The sequence below is a fragment of the Solea senegalensis genome, linkage group LG9 (genome assembly GCF_019176455.1).
Source record: "Solea senegalensis isolate Sse05_10M linkage group LG9, IFAPA_SoseM_1, whole genome shotgun sequence".
Lineage (NCBI taxonomy): Eukaryota > Metazoa > Chordata > Actinopteri > Pleuronectiformes > Soleidae > Solea > Solea senegalensis.
Window position 1 is genome coordinate 16,034,199 of NC_058029.1, and position 19,456 is coordinate 16,053,654.

At 39.7% G+C, this 19,456-nt stretch overlaps 2 protein-coding genes across 2 annotated transcripts; both read left to right on the plus strand.

The window, feature by feature from the left end:
* The first annotated feature begins 6,143 nt into the window (after positions 1-6,143).
* On the plus strand, positions 6,144-8,281 carry LOC122774573 (trypsin-3-like). Its single transcript, XM_044033979.1, has 5 exons — positions 6,144-6,204; positions 6,355-6,511; positions 6,937-7,199; positions 7,272-7,408; positions 8,078-8,281. The coding sequence occupies exons 1-5, from the start codon at positions 6,165-6,167 to the stop codon at positions 8,225-8,227; spliced, it is 747 nt and encodes a 248-aa protein (XP_043889914.1). The 5' UTR covers positions 6,144-6,164; the 3' UTR covers positions 8,228-8,281.
* A 4,262-nt stretch (positions 8,282-12,543) lies between these two features.
* Positions 12,544-15,509, plus strand: has1 (hyaluronan synthase 1). The gene is made up of 5 exons (XM_044033944.1): positions 12,544-12,572; positions 13,177-13,885; positions 14,008-14,233; positions 14,329-14,461; positions 14,581-15,509. The coding sequence occupies exons 1-5, from the start codon at positions 12,550-12,552 to the stop codon at positions 15,254-15,256; spliced, it is 1,767 nt and encodes a 588-aa protein (XP_043889879.1). The 5' UTR covers positions 12,544-12,549; the 3' UTR covers positions 15,257-15,509.
* The last annotated feature ends 3,947 nt before the right edge of the window (positions 15,510-19,456 follow it).

Below are 19,456 nucleotides of genomic sequence, written 5' to 3' on the forward strand. Positions count from 1 at the left end.
TGACCATCAAACTTCTTGTAGCCAAACTATACACACTGACTCTCCAAGTTAAATATAAGAGATATTCTTCATTACCTCATTGATAAATGAACCATATCAATGCATCTATTGTTTGTATTGCTTAAAAAAATCCTCTTCACAACCCAATTGTAACCAATTAATTAATGCACAGGCCTGTAAAAACAACATCCAATCATATTGAACGGCCCAAACTAATTAATTGGATCCTGATGCATCAATCAAACTGCCATCTGCCCCCCTCCCCTGACGTGCACAACCCTCTTCGTGCACTAATCGCACATGCTCAGAAGACAATACCAGAGCTTATGCTAGTTTACTAAATCCAACGAGACAGTTGGATAGCACAACAACAGGTGTTGGTTGCTAACATAAAAGATTTTTGGGAATGCTACTGCGAAAAAAAAAGGCTGATGCAGAGCGATCCAAGACCAGAGTGAACATCGGTGCAGCGTTTGAACGGTGGCGACGACTGAAAGCCCAGAAAAGGCAGCAAAGTGATGCCATGGTGGCTCTGCTTCTACTGGAGGTAGAAGGTAGATTAACTTTATGTCTTTGTGAACTTTTTTGAGTATTTGTTGGGATCAAAGAATCCAAAAGACATAGGGGCACCGAAAAGTACCGAAAGTACCGATGTTGCGCAGTGCTCATGAATCTGTGTCTGTTACGCGTTCCTGTGCTCTGGAGGCGTAGCTTCGGAGGAGTCTGAAGAAAGAGGCTTGGACTTCTGACTTTCAAAATGTAGCCTGCTCAAACTGTTTTTCCAGGATCACCAACCCTAACTTTATGAGACTTTCAGTTTACGGCTTTTATCTGCGAGAGCGTCTCTGCTCATGATTTTAAAGTTTGACGTAAACTCTCGAGCTACATGTTTGTCTTCCCATGGTGGAAAACTCGACATGTGACAATACCAAGTAACCGCACAACTAAATGCATAAATTGTGGGGTTTTCTGCATGGCATGACTACCTGCAAGAGAGAGTCAAGCTACAACTTCTCATGTCCACCAATGATCCTGCTACGTAATTTGTTTTTCTCCATGTGGGTTGAGGTCATTTCTGCTTGAGGTTAAGTATAATTGCTCTGTGTAGACTGTTTGAGTTGCCATCTGGACATGTAGGTTACACATTTTATGTTTGTTCTCTTTACCTTGCTCAAAGAGACTCACAACAAAACATGTTCCTGAGATTTTACTAAAAATGGTTGACTACACCGTCTTTGCCCCTTGAAGCTAAAATGTACTTCTTTTGTAGCGTCAAACTTGAACAGAATTTACACTGTCTTTGGAATCACAGACCGCATTGAGGGGAAACCCCACATGTTCCCTGCAGTATGCTTTTATTTGTCAGTGTCATCATTTGATCTGTTTTGAAGATGTAGAGGACATTTGAAGTGCAAGGTCTGTCTTTGGTATGTTGGAGAAGCATCATAAATGTAGAATATTGTGCAGATGAAAATGCAACAAAAGTATTTATCTACTTAAATCTCAAGATCCCTATGCGAGAAAACTGAAATCAACAAAGTTAACAAAAAGGGAAAATTGATGCTTTGGTATTGGATGAAATGTTTTGGTCGGTATGCTTCTTTATTTTTATATTTGTTATTGACATAATGCCAAACCAGTAAACAATTGCAGACCTGAATCCAAGTGTAAAATTGAAACACATCTATTGCCACATACTTAATCTGTAATTCCCAGAAACCAATTCTAGAACAAAAAAAAGAGAGCAAGACAGGCTGGAGAGACTGCAAATCCATCTCATCTCCCTTGGGTACAGCCCTACCTTTCTGTGGGGAAGACATGTTACATCCGAGTTGGACTTCATGGTCATATTTCCTCCCACATGGTTCCTCTTTACTCTTGATTTTATTGCCACACTACCCACACATTTGTGCATATGTGAGTATGTTTTTCTTGCAGATTTTCCATGGGAAACTACAAAACATGCAGATTAGACTGTTTGTCTCAGTCTGTATTTCATGACAGGTGAAGCAAAACGATCAGTACCTACAATTCAATTTGAATTGTGGGAACCACACATTTGAAATTCAAATGTCACTAAACAAGAAATAAACCAGATGTTGCAAATTACGCAACCAACGCTTTCATGAATATTGAGAACAGCTGGTTTGTGCCAAATGTATTTATTTAAATCAGGTGTCACTTAACAGAACACATCTGTGGTCATGTTAAATTCATTAGCATTAAGATTTACAGTAAAAAATCTGGTAATGAATCTCGACAATTATCTGCTGAATTATGTATAACAGTCTAAATTTAGCAAAATGGCCCAAATCTTCACATCAGAGGGATCATGTCCGCTTTTCAGTCACAGATGTTTGAAACTCTTTCACAGAGGGTTGAAATTCTAAAAGGTCACAAAGTTGTTTGGAACTTTGGCGACCACAAACGGACACATCGTCGTGATCATGGCAGCTTTGATGGTCAGACTTCTTTACACGGAACAAGTCTTGAAACGATCAGATTTGGACAGATCAGTGTGAGCAACTTGAACCTGCCCAACCCTAAAACTGAGTCCCCCGCTGATGCGCACACACACACACACACACACACACACAGCACAGGAACCTTGTCCTGCCAAAAGTCCAGATGTGAGGGGGAGGAAGAAAGGAAAGAGAGGGCTGAGAGGGAGAGAGAGAGGAAGAGAAGGAATGAAAGATACTTCATCAGCACACGAGTCTGACAACAGTCTCTCAGCCTTTGCATAAGCTCAGAGCAACACCCCACTTCTGAGTGTGTGGGCAGGAGGGCTCATATTTTTATTCTGCATTTGAAAAAAAACAACTAACTCCCTGAGAAACTCTTTTGCGCCAGGAACAAAACAAGATCACTCCTATTGGAGTTCAGGGAACTGTTTAAAATGGAACCAGTTAACATATAGTTGAGCTCCATTCGTGCCATTTTTTCAGCTCAAGTCTTGACTTGTTCAATCTGGCTATGATGCTTTTTGCAACACAAGATTTCATTTTTGTTCTCCCTAAAATGTGTTTTATTTTTCAACGGTTCGCTGTCTGAGGCTTTAAGAGAACATACAGGCAGATCATTCTGCTGGTGTCTGTAGGGGATATTAATAGCTATCCCAAGGCTATAGTTTGAGGGAAGCCTTCAGAGCCAAGGGCTTGCCAGAGTTCTTGATTTACCAACCAAATGTGTAATTATGTGTGCGCCACACAAATACCAATTTGGGTGTGTAAAACAACTAGTGGAGGTTTAAGGGGAATTTAGTTTTAGCCGTGGGTGATATATGCTATAGGAGTTTGGTGGTTTAATATTGACTATATAGTGGAAGCTGAAGGTGGGGGGGGTGGAGTCACCTGAAAGGCACAGCTAAATGTGCATAATATGTCTGTGTGTGAGTCTTTTTGTGTGTGGGGCGGTGAAGCACTAATGACATACTCCAGCTCCCACCATCACTGTTATACACCCAGTATTCTACTTTGTGCTTGAGTGCCAAACACTGAGCTCAGAACGTTTCTTAATCCACAGCTTCTCTTGCAGACGGCATCGAGAGCAACGGTGTACACTCACTGTTGTGCAGAAATGCTGTTATAGAGAGACAAAGAGTTGGAATCTACAGAGTGCTGCAAACCTCAAAGGTTTGTTGATCTTGTTGCGGTGTTGCCTGGAAATCAGATCCTCTGTCTCACGGGTGTGGAGAGGTCAGGAATTTTGTTTTTAAGTCAAAGCCAGTGCCAATGGCTTTCAACCTTATGGCACATTTGACGGTTGTTTCCATGAAATACACCACACACAGGGGGAAAAAAAAATGCTGAACCTCAATAACTCAAACCACTTCCTTACATTCGTCCCTGCTTTCAACCACAGCGGCTGGTCCCCCTCAGCAGACCTAAGGGATATGAATAATCAGCCCGGCCTCTGTCTGAAAGCAAACAAGGCTGGCAACGCAGAAGATGACTGAAACAGTGCTTTCCCTGTCCAAGGGTATTTTGAGGTACAGTGGAATATGGGATTAGAGGAAGCGGAACTGATTAAACATGCAGAGTAAGCCAGTTGGTGAAATAAATTGAACTTTTTATTCTTCTCCCATCGTTAGTGGGGGAAAAATCCCTGAGAGTTGTGGCTGTGGCTGTTGTAATGTCGTCTAACCTGATGTTTATTGTTAAAAAAAAACTTTATTAATGTATCTGTGCGGTGAAATCAACTAACACAAGTGACTCAAACAAGTGTGCAGTAATTGAACAGTCAAATGTAGATGTTTTTGTCTTTAGAGAGTTCTCCAGCAAGTTGTTGCAATTGTCAGCAATCAAAGGAACAATATATGAAAGAGGAATGAGTGTGACGCGGTGTGTGTGTGTGTGTGTGTGTGCCACACGATAATGACGGGGAAGAACTTGCCTGTGCTGGATGGGAATGCGTTATATTTTTGTCTTAAGTGTATAATGATAGGGCTCGAGCAAATGTACCCTCCCATTTAAATGTTTTTCTGTCTGCTGCTGATAAACACCTATGCTCACAGATGAGTAACGGAGTCTTGTACCGCATGTCGCCTTTCTTGACTCAGCAGTGATAATGCAGTCGTGCAACGGTGGATCAGTGAAAGTGCCGAATTCTTTGAAACATTTCCTAGTCGCCGGGTCAAAGAGGAAAAGTTGTTGACCAGGCTGAATTTCAAAAGGGGACTGCAAGACGAGTCTGTTCTATAGAAATCTGACATTTACTTGTTCTTTAAAACATTTTTAAATTGTGCAGAACTGCCAGGTTCAGACGATGTTACTGCAACGCCTACCAGTCCATACAGACACAAAACTTACTGACGAGTTACATGTGTCACAGGGCAGCCGACCACAAGATGCTACACAAGAAGCAATAAATATTAAAAACAAAATTTTTGCTCTATCCATCTCTCTTAAAAGAAGCACTTTGTACAAACCAGTGAATTGACTGGTTTTGTTTTTGTAAAGGTTTTGCTTTACAGTATATTCACAGAGAGCCCATATCTGGAAATCATTAAACAAACCTTTGAAATGCAGTTTCGACAGTTTTTGCCCTTTCCAGACAAACCCTGAAAAGGCTTGGTGAGTAAACTTGAGGTGAAATTATATTTGTTTTATAAAACAATTATACTTAAGTTTTAGAAGTGTAAAATCACCTGATCGTTTGAATTGTTTTTAATTATCTGAGAAATGACTTAAACACACGTGGGAAGGGAAGTGTAAGGTGAGGGACATTTAGCTCCAACTTTTTAACTGCTCTATATTTCTTTTTGATATACAGTATGTATCGTTCAAATCTCTCAAAAGATGAAGTTGCTGCTCGTCTATCCAGTTTTATGAATCACTGCACCTGCTAATATTTGATATTAGGGAGAGATTCCCCACTCATTTTAAATATCTCCTGCATAGTGTGTTTTGTTCGGCAAAATAAACCAATAAACCAGTATGCTCAATACAAATAAATTAATACTTTCAATGAATAACGGATAAAGAAAAACTGCATTAAATAGCGTCTTTCACACAAAAAGGTTTGACAATCAACAGTGTTTGCATCAAATTTGAGTTGAAGGGAAAACACTGCTTCCAGATTCACACAGCTGTTTAAAATTGTAATAATGTCAACACGAATTATGTGTTAATGTGTGAGCCAAAGGAAAGAAAAAAAAGATGTTTTACTGAGACTCTTGACACTGTATCATACTTTTATGATGTGTTATGATTTCCCCATAAAAGTAATGGTGGGAATAAATACTTTTCATATCATGTGTTGCAAGATTTTGACCTGATATGTTTTTCCAGGCAGCGGTTAAGTTGATAAGCAGACACCTTATCTTGTACGAATAAGCAAACATAAAAAAAAAAATCAATTTCTTTTTGTCAAACTCAGAGAATCTTTAATGAGGAGTGACAAACACATACCAAGTCTATTGAATAGTCACAACCGTGAATGACACTTTGTGGTTTAATGCATTTTAAGAGTATATGTGCCCAGCATGTGAGTGGAATAAAACTGTCTTAAATACTGTACATTTAACGTGTCATCGGGGAAATGTAACACATGTTTAGTGTTTGACGATCGGAGACCTTGAGAAAAATAAGATAAGAGGGCTAAAATACCTGAAACTCACAAGTTGAAGGCACAATAATCTGCTGGCCAAACAGGCAGAAGCCATGAAGCTTCTCCTTCTTCTGACACTTTTCGCAGGGGCAGGTATTGTATAGAACTCATAAAAGGCTCACAAAGTCCAATTATGGGGTTCTTGCGGCACCAGTGAATCTCATGACAAACAGATTTGTTCGAGGTGTTTATTTAGTGATGATACTGTTTTCACTGTTTTTGTCTCTGCTTCAATGTGAATAGTTGCCCTGGAAGAAGAGGATGTGAAAATTGTTGGAGGGTATGAGTGCCAGATGAACTCTGTGCCACACCAAGTGTCTCTCTTCACTGGGTACAACTTCTGTGGGGGGACCCTCCTGTCTGACGTGTGGGTGCTGTCTGCTGCACACTGCAAACCTAAGTAAGAAACACGATCACCTCAGAACCAAAAGAGCAGCAGCTCATTAACAATGATGCTCAATGAAACTAACATTGTGCTTATATTGTCTTATCCATTACTGCATGACTGAAACCAACTGTTGGGTTGGATTTAGGAAAATGTCTTTTTGACTTGATTTCTTCTTTGTATTTTTTTTATAAAAGTGTATTTTGCTTTTGTTGTTTTAAATGTTTCTCTGAAACTTAGATTTGACTCTTATGGATTCAAAACACTCCTTACTTCTTCCTACTACTAGAAAATGTGATATTTCTATTTTGGTTTCTATTTTGCTGATTTTAAGTTTTTAATAAATAAATAAATAAATAAATAAATAAATAAATAAACTAATATCCTGTGAAGCTCTACCCTGGGGAAACAAGGTGACTGACTTTCTTTATTTGCCTCAGGTCAAATGTCGAAGTTCGTCTTGGGGAGCACGACATCTGGGAACCTGAGGGGACTGAACAGCACATCATGTCTGCTAAGTTTATTCGCCACCCCAACTACAACCCCCGCACACAGGATAGTGATATCATGCTCATCAAACTCAGTCGACCAGCAACTCTGAACAGCTTTGTGCGCCCTGCCACGCTTCCTTCAAAGTGTGCCAGTGATGGGACAATGTGCAAGATCTCTGGATGGGGGAGTCTTCGTCCCAGTGATGAGGGCTGTGAGTCAAACACCGGATCTTAGTGTTTTTTTTACCCTGTCTGAGAGCACTGACACTGTATATCTTTTCCAGCAAGGTTCCCTGATAAGCTGCAGTGTCTAGATGTTCCTCTCCTGAGTGATGACACCTGTTTTAATGCGTATCCTTTCCAAATCACTGAAAACATGATCTGTGCTGGCTATCTGGAGGGAGGGAAGGACTCCTGTCAGGTAATGTAGAGATCATGACGGCTGTAGCTTTTGCTTCTATTTTTTCTATGTATGTGCACATATATATATACACATACATACACATATATATATATATATATATATATATATATATATATATATATATATATATATATATATATATATATATATATATATATATATATATATATACACATATACATATCTATATATATATATATATATATATATATATATATATATATATATATATATATATATATATATATATATATATATATATATATATATACACACACACACACCTATGTATGTATGTATGTATATATATATATATATATATATATATATATATATATACCTACCTATGTATACGCAGAAACACACAGAGAGAATTATGTAGAGCATTGTGTGAACTCATTTGGCAATGGTTTGAATGCAAGTGACATTTGTTTATATTTAAAAGTTACAAACTACAGGTTTAATTCTCTTATACATAATCTCGCTCAAACCCCCCCCGTGATCATTTTCTTCCATTTATTTGCCTGCATTGTAATTGTATTGGTTTACATTTTAATCTTTGGGAGAGGAATAATGCAAGAGGGGATTTACCAAAGAGTAAATGTTTTGAAATGTTTGTGTTTGTTGGTGTCATTGAGGGTAACCTCATCCTTTTTTTGTCCTCAGGGTGACTCTGGGGGTCCCATGGTGTGTGGCGGAGAACTCCAGGGAGTTGTGTCTTGGGGACATGGTTGTGCTCTGAAAAAGAAGCCTGGAGTGTACACAAAGGTGTGCAACTACACCTCCTGGATCAAGTCAACAATGGCATCTGGCTGAGAAAGTAAAGGCATGAAAAAACACACACGACAACGTCAGTAAAGTCAACCATGAGTTGCCCTGCGTGTGTATGGTGTGGTTTCTAAAGACCTGCGTGTGTGTCCTTAGAATGTGTTTATTAATGTGCACAGCCTCCTCTTCATACTACTATTGGACGAGAAATCTAACTCACCCAAGTGCTACATTACAAAAATGTGAGTTTCACTGCCTTATTTCAAAGCCAGTATAAATCAAGTAAAGAGTATAACACACACCGTCTCCCTGCTTCACATATTTGGCTCTACAGACACTGACTCACAATGACTCTACAATGAATGGGCAAACACGTTTCTAGATCAAGGATGCCTCGGGAGAACACAGACCAGCTGAGGAGCAAATCTGATATTTACAGTCAGCCAACAGTAAATCACCAAGACCCAAAAATGCAGCTACGCTGCTCTCTGTGGGTTGAAACTGTAAAGCATGTTGCACACTCTGGCCACACTCCGTAATCAACGAGTATGGAGCACTGCGGGTATGTGGTATTTAACTACTTGACGATCCAGTATAATTTTTTTTTGTCAAGTTCCTTCAATTTACACAAGATGGAGTTTCACAATGTCTTGTTACAGCCCGAGTCTGAAAAGCAGTTTCTGCTCTGTGTAAAATGGACATGTAAGTACTGTATGTCCTGAATCCTGTCCAGGGACAATGCTCAGAAACATCTGTGTGAAAGGGCACAAACTGCTGATAAAACAGCAGGTGCACATACGCAAACACTCAATCACAAAAACCCCAAAATGATTTAAGTGGATTTTGGTTGCCTGGGTGTGGCAGAGAGGAGAGAACTGAGTCACCAGGCATTTGCTTGACCACCAAATAAAGACTGGAGCCTAACAAGGTTTTCCAAGTACTCATGGCTGACGGAACAAAAATATCTTATTGCTCTGAAGTTGCTGGTTTTCATGAAAAAAAAAGAAGAAAAAAAACTGGTCTGGACAGTGATACAATATCGCTCATCTTCTGCAGTGTGCTTTATGTTACATGGACACATGCATTTTTGCCCCTCAGACACTGCAATGATCAGCCGTGTCTGGTTTTGGAGAAACCAAATTAAGCCTCGACCAAGTGGTAACTGGTTGTGACGTCACCCAGAACAATCTGAACTCCCAATTTGAAGATTCAAGATGCAATCTGGCCAGTGCCATGTTGAGATTTTGCCATCTGCATCTATGTCATTGAACATGCTCCTATTGAACATTACCAGCTGTCAGTCACACTGATGCCCAGGCAGAGGTACAACATTGACACAATGTGCAATTTAAAAAGACCCAAAAGTAGCAACAACCATTAACTCCAAGGAAAGGGCAGAGCTGGGGCTTACCAATGCAAACAATATTAACATGAAACTTCAAAGTATTCAAGAGCACAACTTCAAATTAATAAAAGGAAAGAAAGCAATATGCAACCAAATGAGGTTATAACAAAATCGACCCAACTAATCCAAATAATTAGCAGAACAAATCAACAAACTGAGCAATTAACCAAAACTAAATCTAAACAAAAAGCAGACGTCCCTTTAAAATGATTTGCATGTGAGGCACATTTATAAATTGTGAAACAGACCTGAGCTTCAACCAGCACAAGGAGGAAAACTAAAAGGCCTAAAACAGGACCAGGGGGAAAAAACAGTGCCAAAACAGCAGCCACATCCAGGGTGTGGTGACCAGTGAAGAGCTTCACCATCACCCGAGCGTCTAACAAAACATAAGGCATATCATCAAATAATTTAACTGGACATTAAATGATTAATAATTGTTAGTTGAGTGATTAATAATCTACACTTAATTTCGCTTAAACTTCCCAAGGATGGGGGCGTTCAAAGTTATGGCTCAACCACACTGTAGCAGAGAGCGCATGGCAACAATAAACAGGGAGCTCCGTCACTGACAGACACAAGGAAAAGAAAACACCACCTACCTTCCAGACACGAGACTGCACCCAGGACCACACAGCCAACACTGGACCATTGATCAGCCACGCTGTAACAAGCAATTTGCGCATGCAAAGGAGGGGATAAACAGGCAAGGTGCATTACGTGCGCAACGTAAATAAGTGCACATGGATGCCGCAAACCCATGAACAGACCACGACACACCGTTGATTGACAACACCTGTGTCTGCGCACGACCCCGCCCAGCAATCAGTGAGATCAATCAGCTGCAAGGAGGAAGGGGAACTCCCACCACATATAAAACTTAATATTAAAATAAAATTCTTAAACAATCTATCTATCTATCTATCTATCTATCTATCTATCTATCTATCTATCTATCTATCTATCATTAGATTAGATTAGCATTAGGAAGAAAGGTGATTTAAATGTTTTTGAACAAGATGGGCTGCTGTGAGTGTCTCAGAAACTTTCACACAAAACAATGACTTGGGTTTACCGAGAATGATCTGAAAAAGAGAAAATATCCTGTGAGTGGCAGTTCTGTGGGCAAAGAATGCTTTGTTGATGTTAGAGGTCAGAGAGGAATGGCATGACTGGTTTAAAATGAGACACTGGCAACTAAAGGTAACCACTTGTTACAACAAAAACACGCAGAAGACCCTCAATGAATTGAAGCAGATAAGCTACAGCAGACGGTCACACTGGCTGCCACATTATTAGCTGCCCTGTGTAATTATTAAAGCGGTCTGCTGACTGAATATAGCCTGCTGTTATGACTCTCATTAAGCAGCACGTGAGCAGGAAGCTGCACCTACTACATTGCCCAAATGTTAGGCATTAAAGATGCAGTTCACAGCAGAACCTGTGGCCACAAAACAGAATGTATTAGATTTGTCAAAGGTCATAATCAAATAAGATGTTTAGTATGTGTGACACCAAGGTCTACATCACACTGTATCCAAGTAAACTCACGGAGAAACACATAGTATCCAGTGAGCAATTCCTCGTCCCCTAAACCCTGGCACAGCCTCTGAACATGACATCAGCTTCCTCGTGGCTTCTATTTGCATCTGACATGAAGCGCGTTGATGGCTCAGACCAGCTTCTGGAGAAAAGGGTGTGGACCATCATGACTTACCCGTGCAAACTTAATGGTTTAGTGAAAATCGTTGGCAGAGTTGTGCTTATGGAAACTTTAGGATGTCATGTCAATGTACAGTGTATGTATGATGCACCTCTCACATGCTCTCTTACACATTCACACACATACACACACGTACACACACGTACACACACTTACACACACGCAAGCACACAGTTTCCATGACGTCAGACGACGTTGATTTACAGTCATTTCCTGGAGACTTACTTTAACCTTAACCACACTGCCCTAACCCTAACCTTAACCCTGGCCTCATCCTAACCATCAAAGACATCTTTGTTTACAATTTATGTCGTGTTCATTGTGGGGACAAAAAGTGAGTGCTCATAATGTGACTGGGTAAACAGGTTTAGGTCCCCACAACATGAGTTATACCTGGAACACACAAAACCAGGTCTTAACCCTAAAAAAGCCCTTTAAAGATATGAGGACCAGCCAAAATGTCCTCACTTTGTCAAAATGTCTTTGGTTTATATGATTCTTGGTCCTCAAAAAACTCACCCACACTTCCTGTTCCCCTTTTTGTACCCTTTTTTTAAAATTATTTTTATTTTTTTGTTTTTGTTGGTGCAGTTTCAGATAGGATCCACCAGAGGTCGACGTCCAACTTGTGTAAAAGCTTGAATGCCGGTTCGGGAATTTCTACTCTTTTTCCTCCTCTCTTAATGTTAGCAGCGGTGTGATTGAATACCTTGACAGGACTTTCGTTCTATAGCCACACCATTTCTGCCAAAACAGAGATTATAGTTTCCATTTAATTACTGCCTGAACTACATTTTTATTTCTTATAATATTCGTTCAATTGAGATTAGAGAATATAGATTCAATAAAAAAAATGAAATAAATAAAGAAAGAAAGAAAGAACGAAAGAAAGAAAGAAAGAAAGAAAGAAAGAAAGAAAGAAAGAGAATGATGTGAGAGGATTAACTAAATTATAGGGGGTAACCTCCCTCTCCATTGTTCTGTGTCAACTTCAAGCTTTTTCCATTTATTTAGAAATATTGTGTAGGGGTTGTATTTCCATGGTAAAGGAGAAAACAAAGCAGCCTGAAGTCTCGCGCAAACTAATGTCCTCAGTAAGTGGGACCACCGCCTTTCTCCTGACGCACGGCTGAGTCAGCGGGGGCGCGCGTAAAAACGGTGCTGGTTCTGGCTGCACTTAAAAAGAGCGCACATGGCTCCAGTTCCTCTGCAGTATCACCGGGTGGATGTCTCGCACATTTAATGCCAGGAGAATTGGACAACAGGTATGTTTATTTTTATTTATTTTATTTTATTTGTTATATGAATAATTAACCACAAAGCAACATACATATTCTACGATAATATAATCATCTATAATGATTTATTGAACTTTTGAAATATGATAGTGGTCTTTACAAAAATAAATAAAAGGAAAAAATTCTGCCAGTGGTAAAATCCTTATTGTTTTACTTACTTATAAGTATAAGTATAAGTAAAACAATAAGGATTTTATGTATTTATTTATGTTGCTGTATACAGTAAAATAACTTCAAATGATAACTCATGCTGTTATTTTGTCACCTGACCTGTGTCATGTGTTGGGGTTTTCTTTAATTAATATTCTTTATTTTGAATATTAATAGAGTGAATATTAAAGCATTCGTTATTCATACAGTTATGTTACTTTCCACTTCATGTAGCTTGTCAACATGTATTACAATAATCCTCATAAAACAGCAATTTCCATTTAATACACCTCTTTTTCCAAACCACACTACCATAAGTGTCCGACATTTTAATTATGACGTGAATCAGTAAGAAACCAGCCTTTATACATGTACAAGCCCAATACTATGATGTAAATATATTTTGTTATTTGTCCCTTAGGCAAAGAAAAACAATGGAGCTGAAACCTTTGCTGAAGAAGCTGGGCTCAATCACCCGTGCGATCCTCACTTTCCTCTTTGCTCTGCTGGTCCTGGGTGTGATGGTTTGGGCCTATGTAGCCGGTTTCCAAATAGCAACGTCCATGTATGGAATCATCTCCTTTGGCTTTTATGGACTCCTTCTCTCTCTCCATGTGCTGGTCCAGAGCTTCTTTGCCTTCCTGGAACGGCGGAGAATGAATGCCCGCAAAAAAACGTGCACCTTTACCAAAACCATTGGCTTCACTATATCAGCTTACCAGGAGGATCCTACCTACCTCAGAGAATGCCTCAACTCCATCAGGGCACTCAAGTATCCTCCTGAGCTTCTGCACATCATCATGGTGATAGATGGGAACTCGGACGATGACCTGTATATGATGGAGATGTTCAGAGAGGTGTTTATGGACCAGGATCCTGGTTGTTATGTGTGGAAGAACAACTACCACTCATGGAGTCCCATGCAGGCCCAGCCGGATGAGAAAAATGCCACAGCAATTGGTCCAGAAGGCGATGCTGATCATGTCATAGAAGAGGATCCACAGCGAAAAGAGGTCGAGCATTTAATCCGGAGCAAGAGGTGTGTGTGCATCATGCAGAAGTGGGGCGGCAAACGGGAAGTGATGTACACGGCGTTTAAAGCACTTGGCTCATCAGTCGACTACATACAGGTATTTATTCCTATGTTGTCACATATATCACCAAAGTATGTATTTAGCTAGAATCACTTGATGAAAGGAAACGTGCAGTGTTGCTCTGTGTTAACGACGTGAATCTCTTTGTCCTCCCTGAGGTGTGTGACTCAGACACGAAGCTGGACTCCATGGCCACAGTGGAGCTGTGTAAGGTGCTGGAGAGTAATCAAAAGTATGGTGCCGTGGGCGGAGATGTGATGATCCTCAACATGGAAGAGTCCTACATCAGCTTCATGAGCAGTTTGAGGTACTGGATGGCGTTCAACATCGAGCGATCCTGCCAGTCCTTCTTCAACTGTGTGTCCTGCATCAGTGGGCCTCTGGGTAAGACCAAACGTCTTTGCTGTGATCAAGAGGCAGCAGTAGTCATGGCTTTTAATGGTAACTTAACTTTTGGTGTCTTGGTTTGCTCCATGAAGGTCTGTACAGGAACGATATCCTCCAGCAGTTTCTAGAGTCTTGGTACAATCAGAAGTTTTTGGGAACTCACTGTACATTTGGTGACGACCGACATCTCACAAACCGAATGTTGAGTATGGGCTACGCAACAAAGTAAGAACCCTCTTGACACTACTGCCATATGTAGAGATGTTTTACATAAACCTCAGATAAGATTATAATATGAAATGAAAAACCATTCATAGATCTTTATTTTCTTTATTTTCGTCTAGATACACAGCTCGCTCAAAATGCTACACAGAAACACCTGCTCAGTTTCTACGCTGGCTCAACCAGCAGACACGCTGGACCAAATCCTACTTCCGAGAGTGGCTCTACAACGCAATGTGGTGGCACAAGCACCACCTGTGGATGACCTACGAGTCCATCGTCTCGGGTATTTTCCCCTTCTTCGTCACCGCCACCATCATCAACCTGTTTTGGACCGGCACACTGTGGGACATCCTCTGGGTCCTGTGCTGCATCCAGTTAATTGGGCTGGTGAAAGCGGCATACGCCTGCATTCTGCGCGGAAGCATCGTGATGGTGTTCATGTCCCTGTACTCGGCTCTGTACATGACGAGCCTGCTGCCTGCCAAATATTTCGCTATCATCACCATGAACAAAAGCAGTTGGGGGACATCAGGCCGGCGTAAGATGGTGGGGAACTATATCCCTCTCCTTCCTCTGTCGGTGTGGGCAGCCATTTTGTTAGGAGGACTTGGTTACACAATCTACAGGGAGAGTCAGCAGGACTGGTTGACCCCAGCCAGAATTATGGAAACAAGGTTTATAGTCTTTGGTTTGGTGGGCTACATCAGCTACTGGCTGGTTATGGTGTTTCTCTACTGGGCATGGTTCCGCAAGTTATGTAGGAAACGCTCTCATCAATACACACTGAGTGTGTAGGTCTAAGGAAGAATAAGGAGATTTATTTTCATTTGATTGTATTACTCAGTTTTGGTGGTGATGATGATGGTGTTTCATGTGGCTACATTTAACCAACAAACTACATGAAAAATAGATCAAATAATAATAATACTACATTTTATTTATAAGGCACTATATGCATCACAAAATGATGTCAATGGACACACAGTAACGTAAAAACAAGCAACATATGACAATAAATAGTGATGTTTTTGTGGCAATGAGTCACTTAACTTAAGTGGAAATGTTGCACATTTAAATGAAAACCATACTGAAGGTCCTTCTGGTCTGCACTTCTCAGGTTTCTTTTTGCCATATGTTGACGGAAAAGAGATTTCCTCCCAGCAGATATTTATTAATAAAAATATGAAGATGGTGAATATTTGTGGACTGAAGGGTGTGGACAAGGAGAGTGGGGTTTCTGTATTTAAGAAAAGAATCATTTGCTACATACGTCTGTGTTGATGATCACAGTAACAACATAAAAGTCTTGTCACTATGTGCCCGTTTAGTGAGCGTGATGACTTCAGCACTGTTGTTGTACTGCACTGGATCCGTGGCAGCACGTTCTGCAGATTTACTTGAAAAATGCAATTGCAGTTATAATATATTTACAGTAGTGTGCTGGACAATGGGGCTAAAAACCAAAGCAAATTAAATGAATGGATGAAAATATTTTTGGTGTTTTAATAAATAGTATTTTGTTGCTGTATATAATCTCTTGATCTGTGAAGTACTTTGTACAATGCACTTTTGTATTTGTTTTTTGTTTTTGTGTTTTTTACAGAAGAGAAAAGCTTTAAATGGCCGATGTTTTCTGAACAATGCATATGTTGTAATTGCTGGTGATAGTTTGAAAATGTGAACAAACTAATGAATTTCTGAAACCTTGTAAATAGATGAAAAATAAAAATGTTTTTTCTAACGTGCACAGTTCTGTTTTCTTTGGATCAAAATCCCAATATTTATCAAGAAAAGCAGTTATATAATGAAATATCAAGGCGACGAACAAATTGTAATCAGGCATCACGGTACACTGGTGTATAGCATCATGCCAGTGTCGATATTCAATTTCATTTTGTACAGAACTACAGTCAAATATTTGTTTCACAAAATACAACTTAGAGACCATAACTCATGCCAAATATAGCATCTTTGAGGTATTTTAGACTATTATTTATTTTCTGATTAAAATGACTTTGCTTAGTTTGAGTATTAGGTATAATATCTCAAAAAGAATAACATTTAATAACACAAATAAGGTTTGAGGAGAGCGCATGTGATGTCAGCATGGCCTTTGTCAGTGTTTTGCTCAGGATAAAGCAAACTGGAGGTATTTTTGTCACTGAGAATAGAGGATGCAAAGTGCAGAGGGAGTGACCTTGTGCTTTGTGACTTTGATGTTTACTGTACGGGTGGTATTTAGCTGTTTAAGGAGGAACAGTGCTCAACAATTTCAAGATCAACAACTAAATGTCAATGTAGGTCTTCATGTTCTGACGTTGGGCATGGAAATGCAATGGAAACACTTAGGATTGTTGAATGGTGAGGGGAGTGCACGTGAAAAATGATGTTAACCTTTACAGCATGTGTTGACAAGTGGTTGTTACTGTTAACCACGTGAATAAAATGATTTACATCACATGTTCCATACACACGATTCAGCTCAAAGATAAATGAAAAAGAGCAAAAATAACTGACTGAGCACAAACCTCCAACATGGCCAGTACTTTCCAGACCCTTCCCTATCTTGCCAGGTTACATTTATTTTAATTCATTATTTATTTATTTGTTTTAATTCCTGAATCCAGAAAACCACCAAAATATATAACAAACTCCATTGGGCCAACACCTACATTCCAAGACAATCTTACGAGTAAAAGCCGTGTCTGTCTGTGAGCAGCGTACTCTTTTCAGTTAGACTGCTCACAGACAGACAGACAGACAAAAACGAAGAACAAAAACAACAATAGTGTAGTTAAAAAGCACCAGAAATAAAGAAACCAAATATCATATGAAGGTACATTTTCAAAAAATGTGACGTTTCAAAAATGGCAATTTTCTTTTAGTTAGATTTCAGATATGACATAGTTTCTCAATCCATGTAAGAGAGGATTTTGGGATTTTAAATATCTGCACAAGTAAAAGCACATGCAGGACCCAGGACAGAACCTTGGGGCATACCACCACACAGATGTCAGCATGAATAACTGTTGCTTAAAAATAAATGCAGATGAGGTTTTGTTGATATTTTAAGTGCAATGTGAGGAGATGATACAGAAAAACAAGAATACTAAATCAGAGAACATTGTTTTGTGGTTTATGACATTGTGAGGAAGAAACTATGACTATAAAAAGTGGTTGACAGTCATTTTAGTTTTACTTAGAAAAATGGCTGCCCATCTTCTTTTGACTTATATGAACCCTGACAAGTATGTCAAACATCAATTTCACCAAAGAAACATTTTCCCTTCAAACCTCTCAAATTTGATCAAATTATCCAATTATAGAAAATTCAAAATATCAAAAAAGTGAATACGAAATATCTCTCTCGAAATACGAAATATCTCTCTCTGTGAAATGTGTTTTTTATTATGCTGCTTCAGATTTATTTTATACAGTTGAGAACCACTGAATGAAGTACCTTCCCATCAACTGGTATAAAAAAGTACTTTCACTTTTTATACTTTGAGTAGATTTGTTGATATCTACCAGCTTTAGTTATTTTTGTAATCAGGGCCCTTTTGGAGACTAACTTATGCCATGTTAGAATGCGATTTTCTTTTTTACATTGATCCAAAACTTTTTCTTGAAAGTAAAACCGATGGAAGCGAAACTACAAAGTCAAGAATATCATCATCATCATCATCTAAGCTGTACATCTTAAAATAATGACACAACAATGTTTGTGCCACTGGGAGGAATTTTTAAAACAGCAGATGTTGAGCAGACAACCACAACACCACTGGCAGCGTCTGAAAACAGGATACTACGCTTCACCATCTGTGCGACTATCAGCAACATTGTCAGTGAGTCAAACCTTCTGGCAGAGGCTGAAGCAATCCTAGTTTTCTCATGTGAGTAAAAGTGTCTGTATTTCCTCAGGAGCAACATAACATTAGACAGACTTTACAGTGATAGCGTCTCTAAAATCACAATCTCCACAGTAACAGTAAACCACCCACAGCTGGTCACAGGTCTGAGGTGATTTAGAGGAAGAAACCACATTCTTTAGATTTAGAAAGCCTAAATGAGTCACAAACAAGAGAGAGGTGACGAAGCCAAACATCACTTCCCCTCGTGTCTGTTTTCAATTAACTTGTCCTCCCCCACCCTGTCTGGGTCTCCCTCCTTCCCTTATACCAGGATGGAGGAACCGTTTCAGCAGGCACACATGCTGGTTCTCACGTTTGATCTGCAACAAATGGGAGGCAGAGGTACTGTAAGTACTGTAAGGGCCAAACTGTGTGGTATCACCTCCGTCACTGCTTCTGAACACCACATTCTGTGTTGCCGTAATTCACGCAAGAAGGTGGGAGGTGAACGTATGCAGCAAAACTGGAAGAGCTTTCCCCGTACTGACGAAAAACAGTCATTACAATGTTCAAGTTCCTATTTTCTACCGCCATGACGTCTGCACCGCTCTCCTAATTAATACAAGATGTAAAAAAATTCAAAAGAAATCAGTGTTACGTATTCAGTATTCTCCACTTCTGAAACCAAATGATTAAGAATCTTGAAATGTAATGGGGGTGAGAGGATGAACTTGGCCACAGCACACAAAACGACGACGTCCGTTAGCTCATACACTCTACTGATAGTTGGCATATGAGGGTGTTCACCCAGTCTGCAGAGACAGCTATCATCTGACGAGCTCATGGTCGGCTTACACACTCATACTGGTGGAGCTGCCATCATTTACTGGAAGTTGCGCAAAAGCACAGTTAACGGCAGCATACCAGTGTGCACCAATCAGAGCTAACAACTCTTCCATGGCCGGACATAAATTACTGCCAAAAATGTCTCTTTGTTTTTGAGCTGAAAGAAAGAAAAAAAAGAGACATTTTTTTAATACAGTAAGCTTCATGTGATTGAGATCGCTAAAATAAGCATTCAGTGATTTCCCACAGCGCAATAAATCATCTCTGCCTTTTGTCCCCGACACATGCACTTGATGCA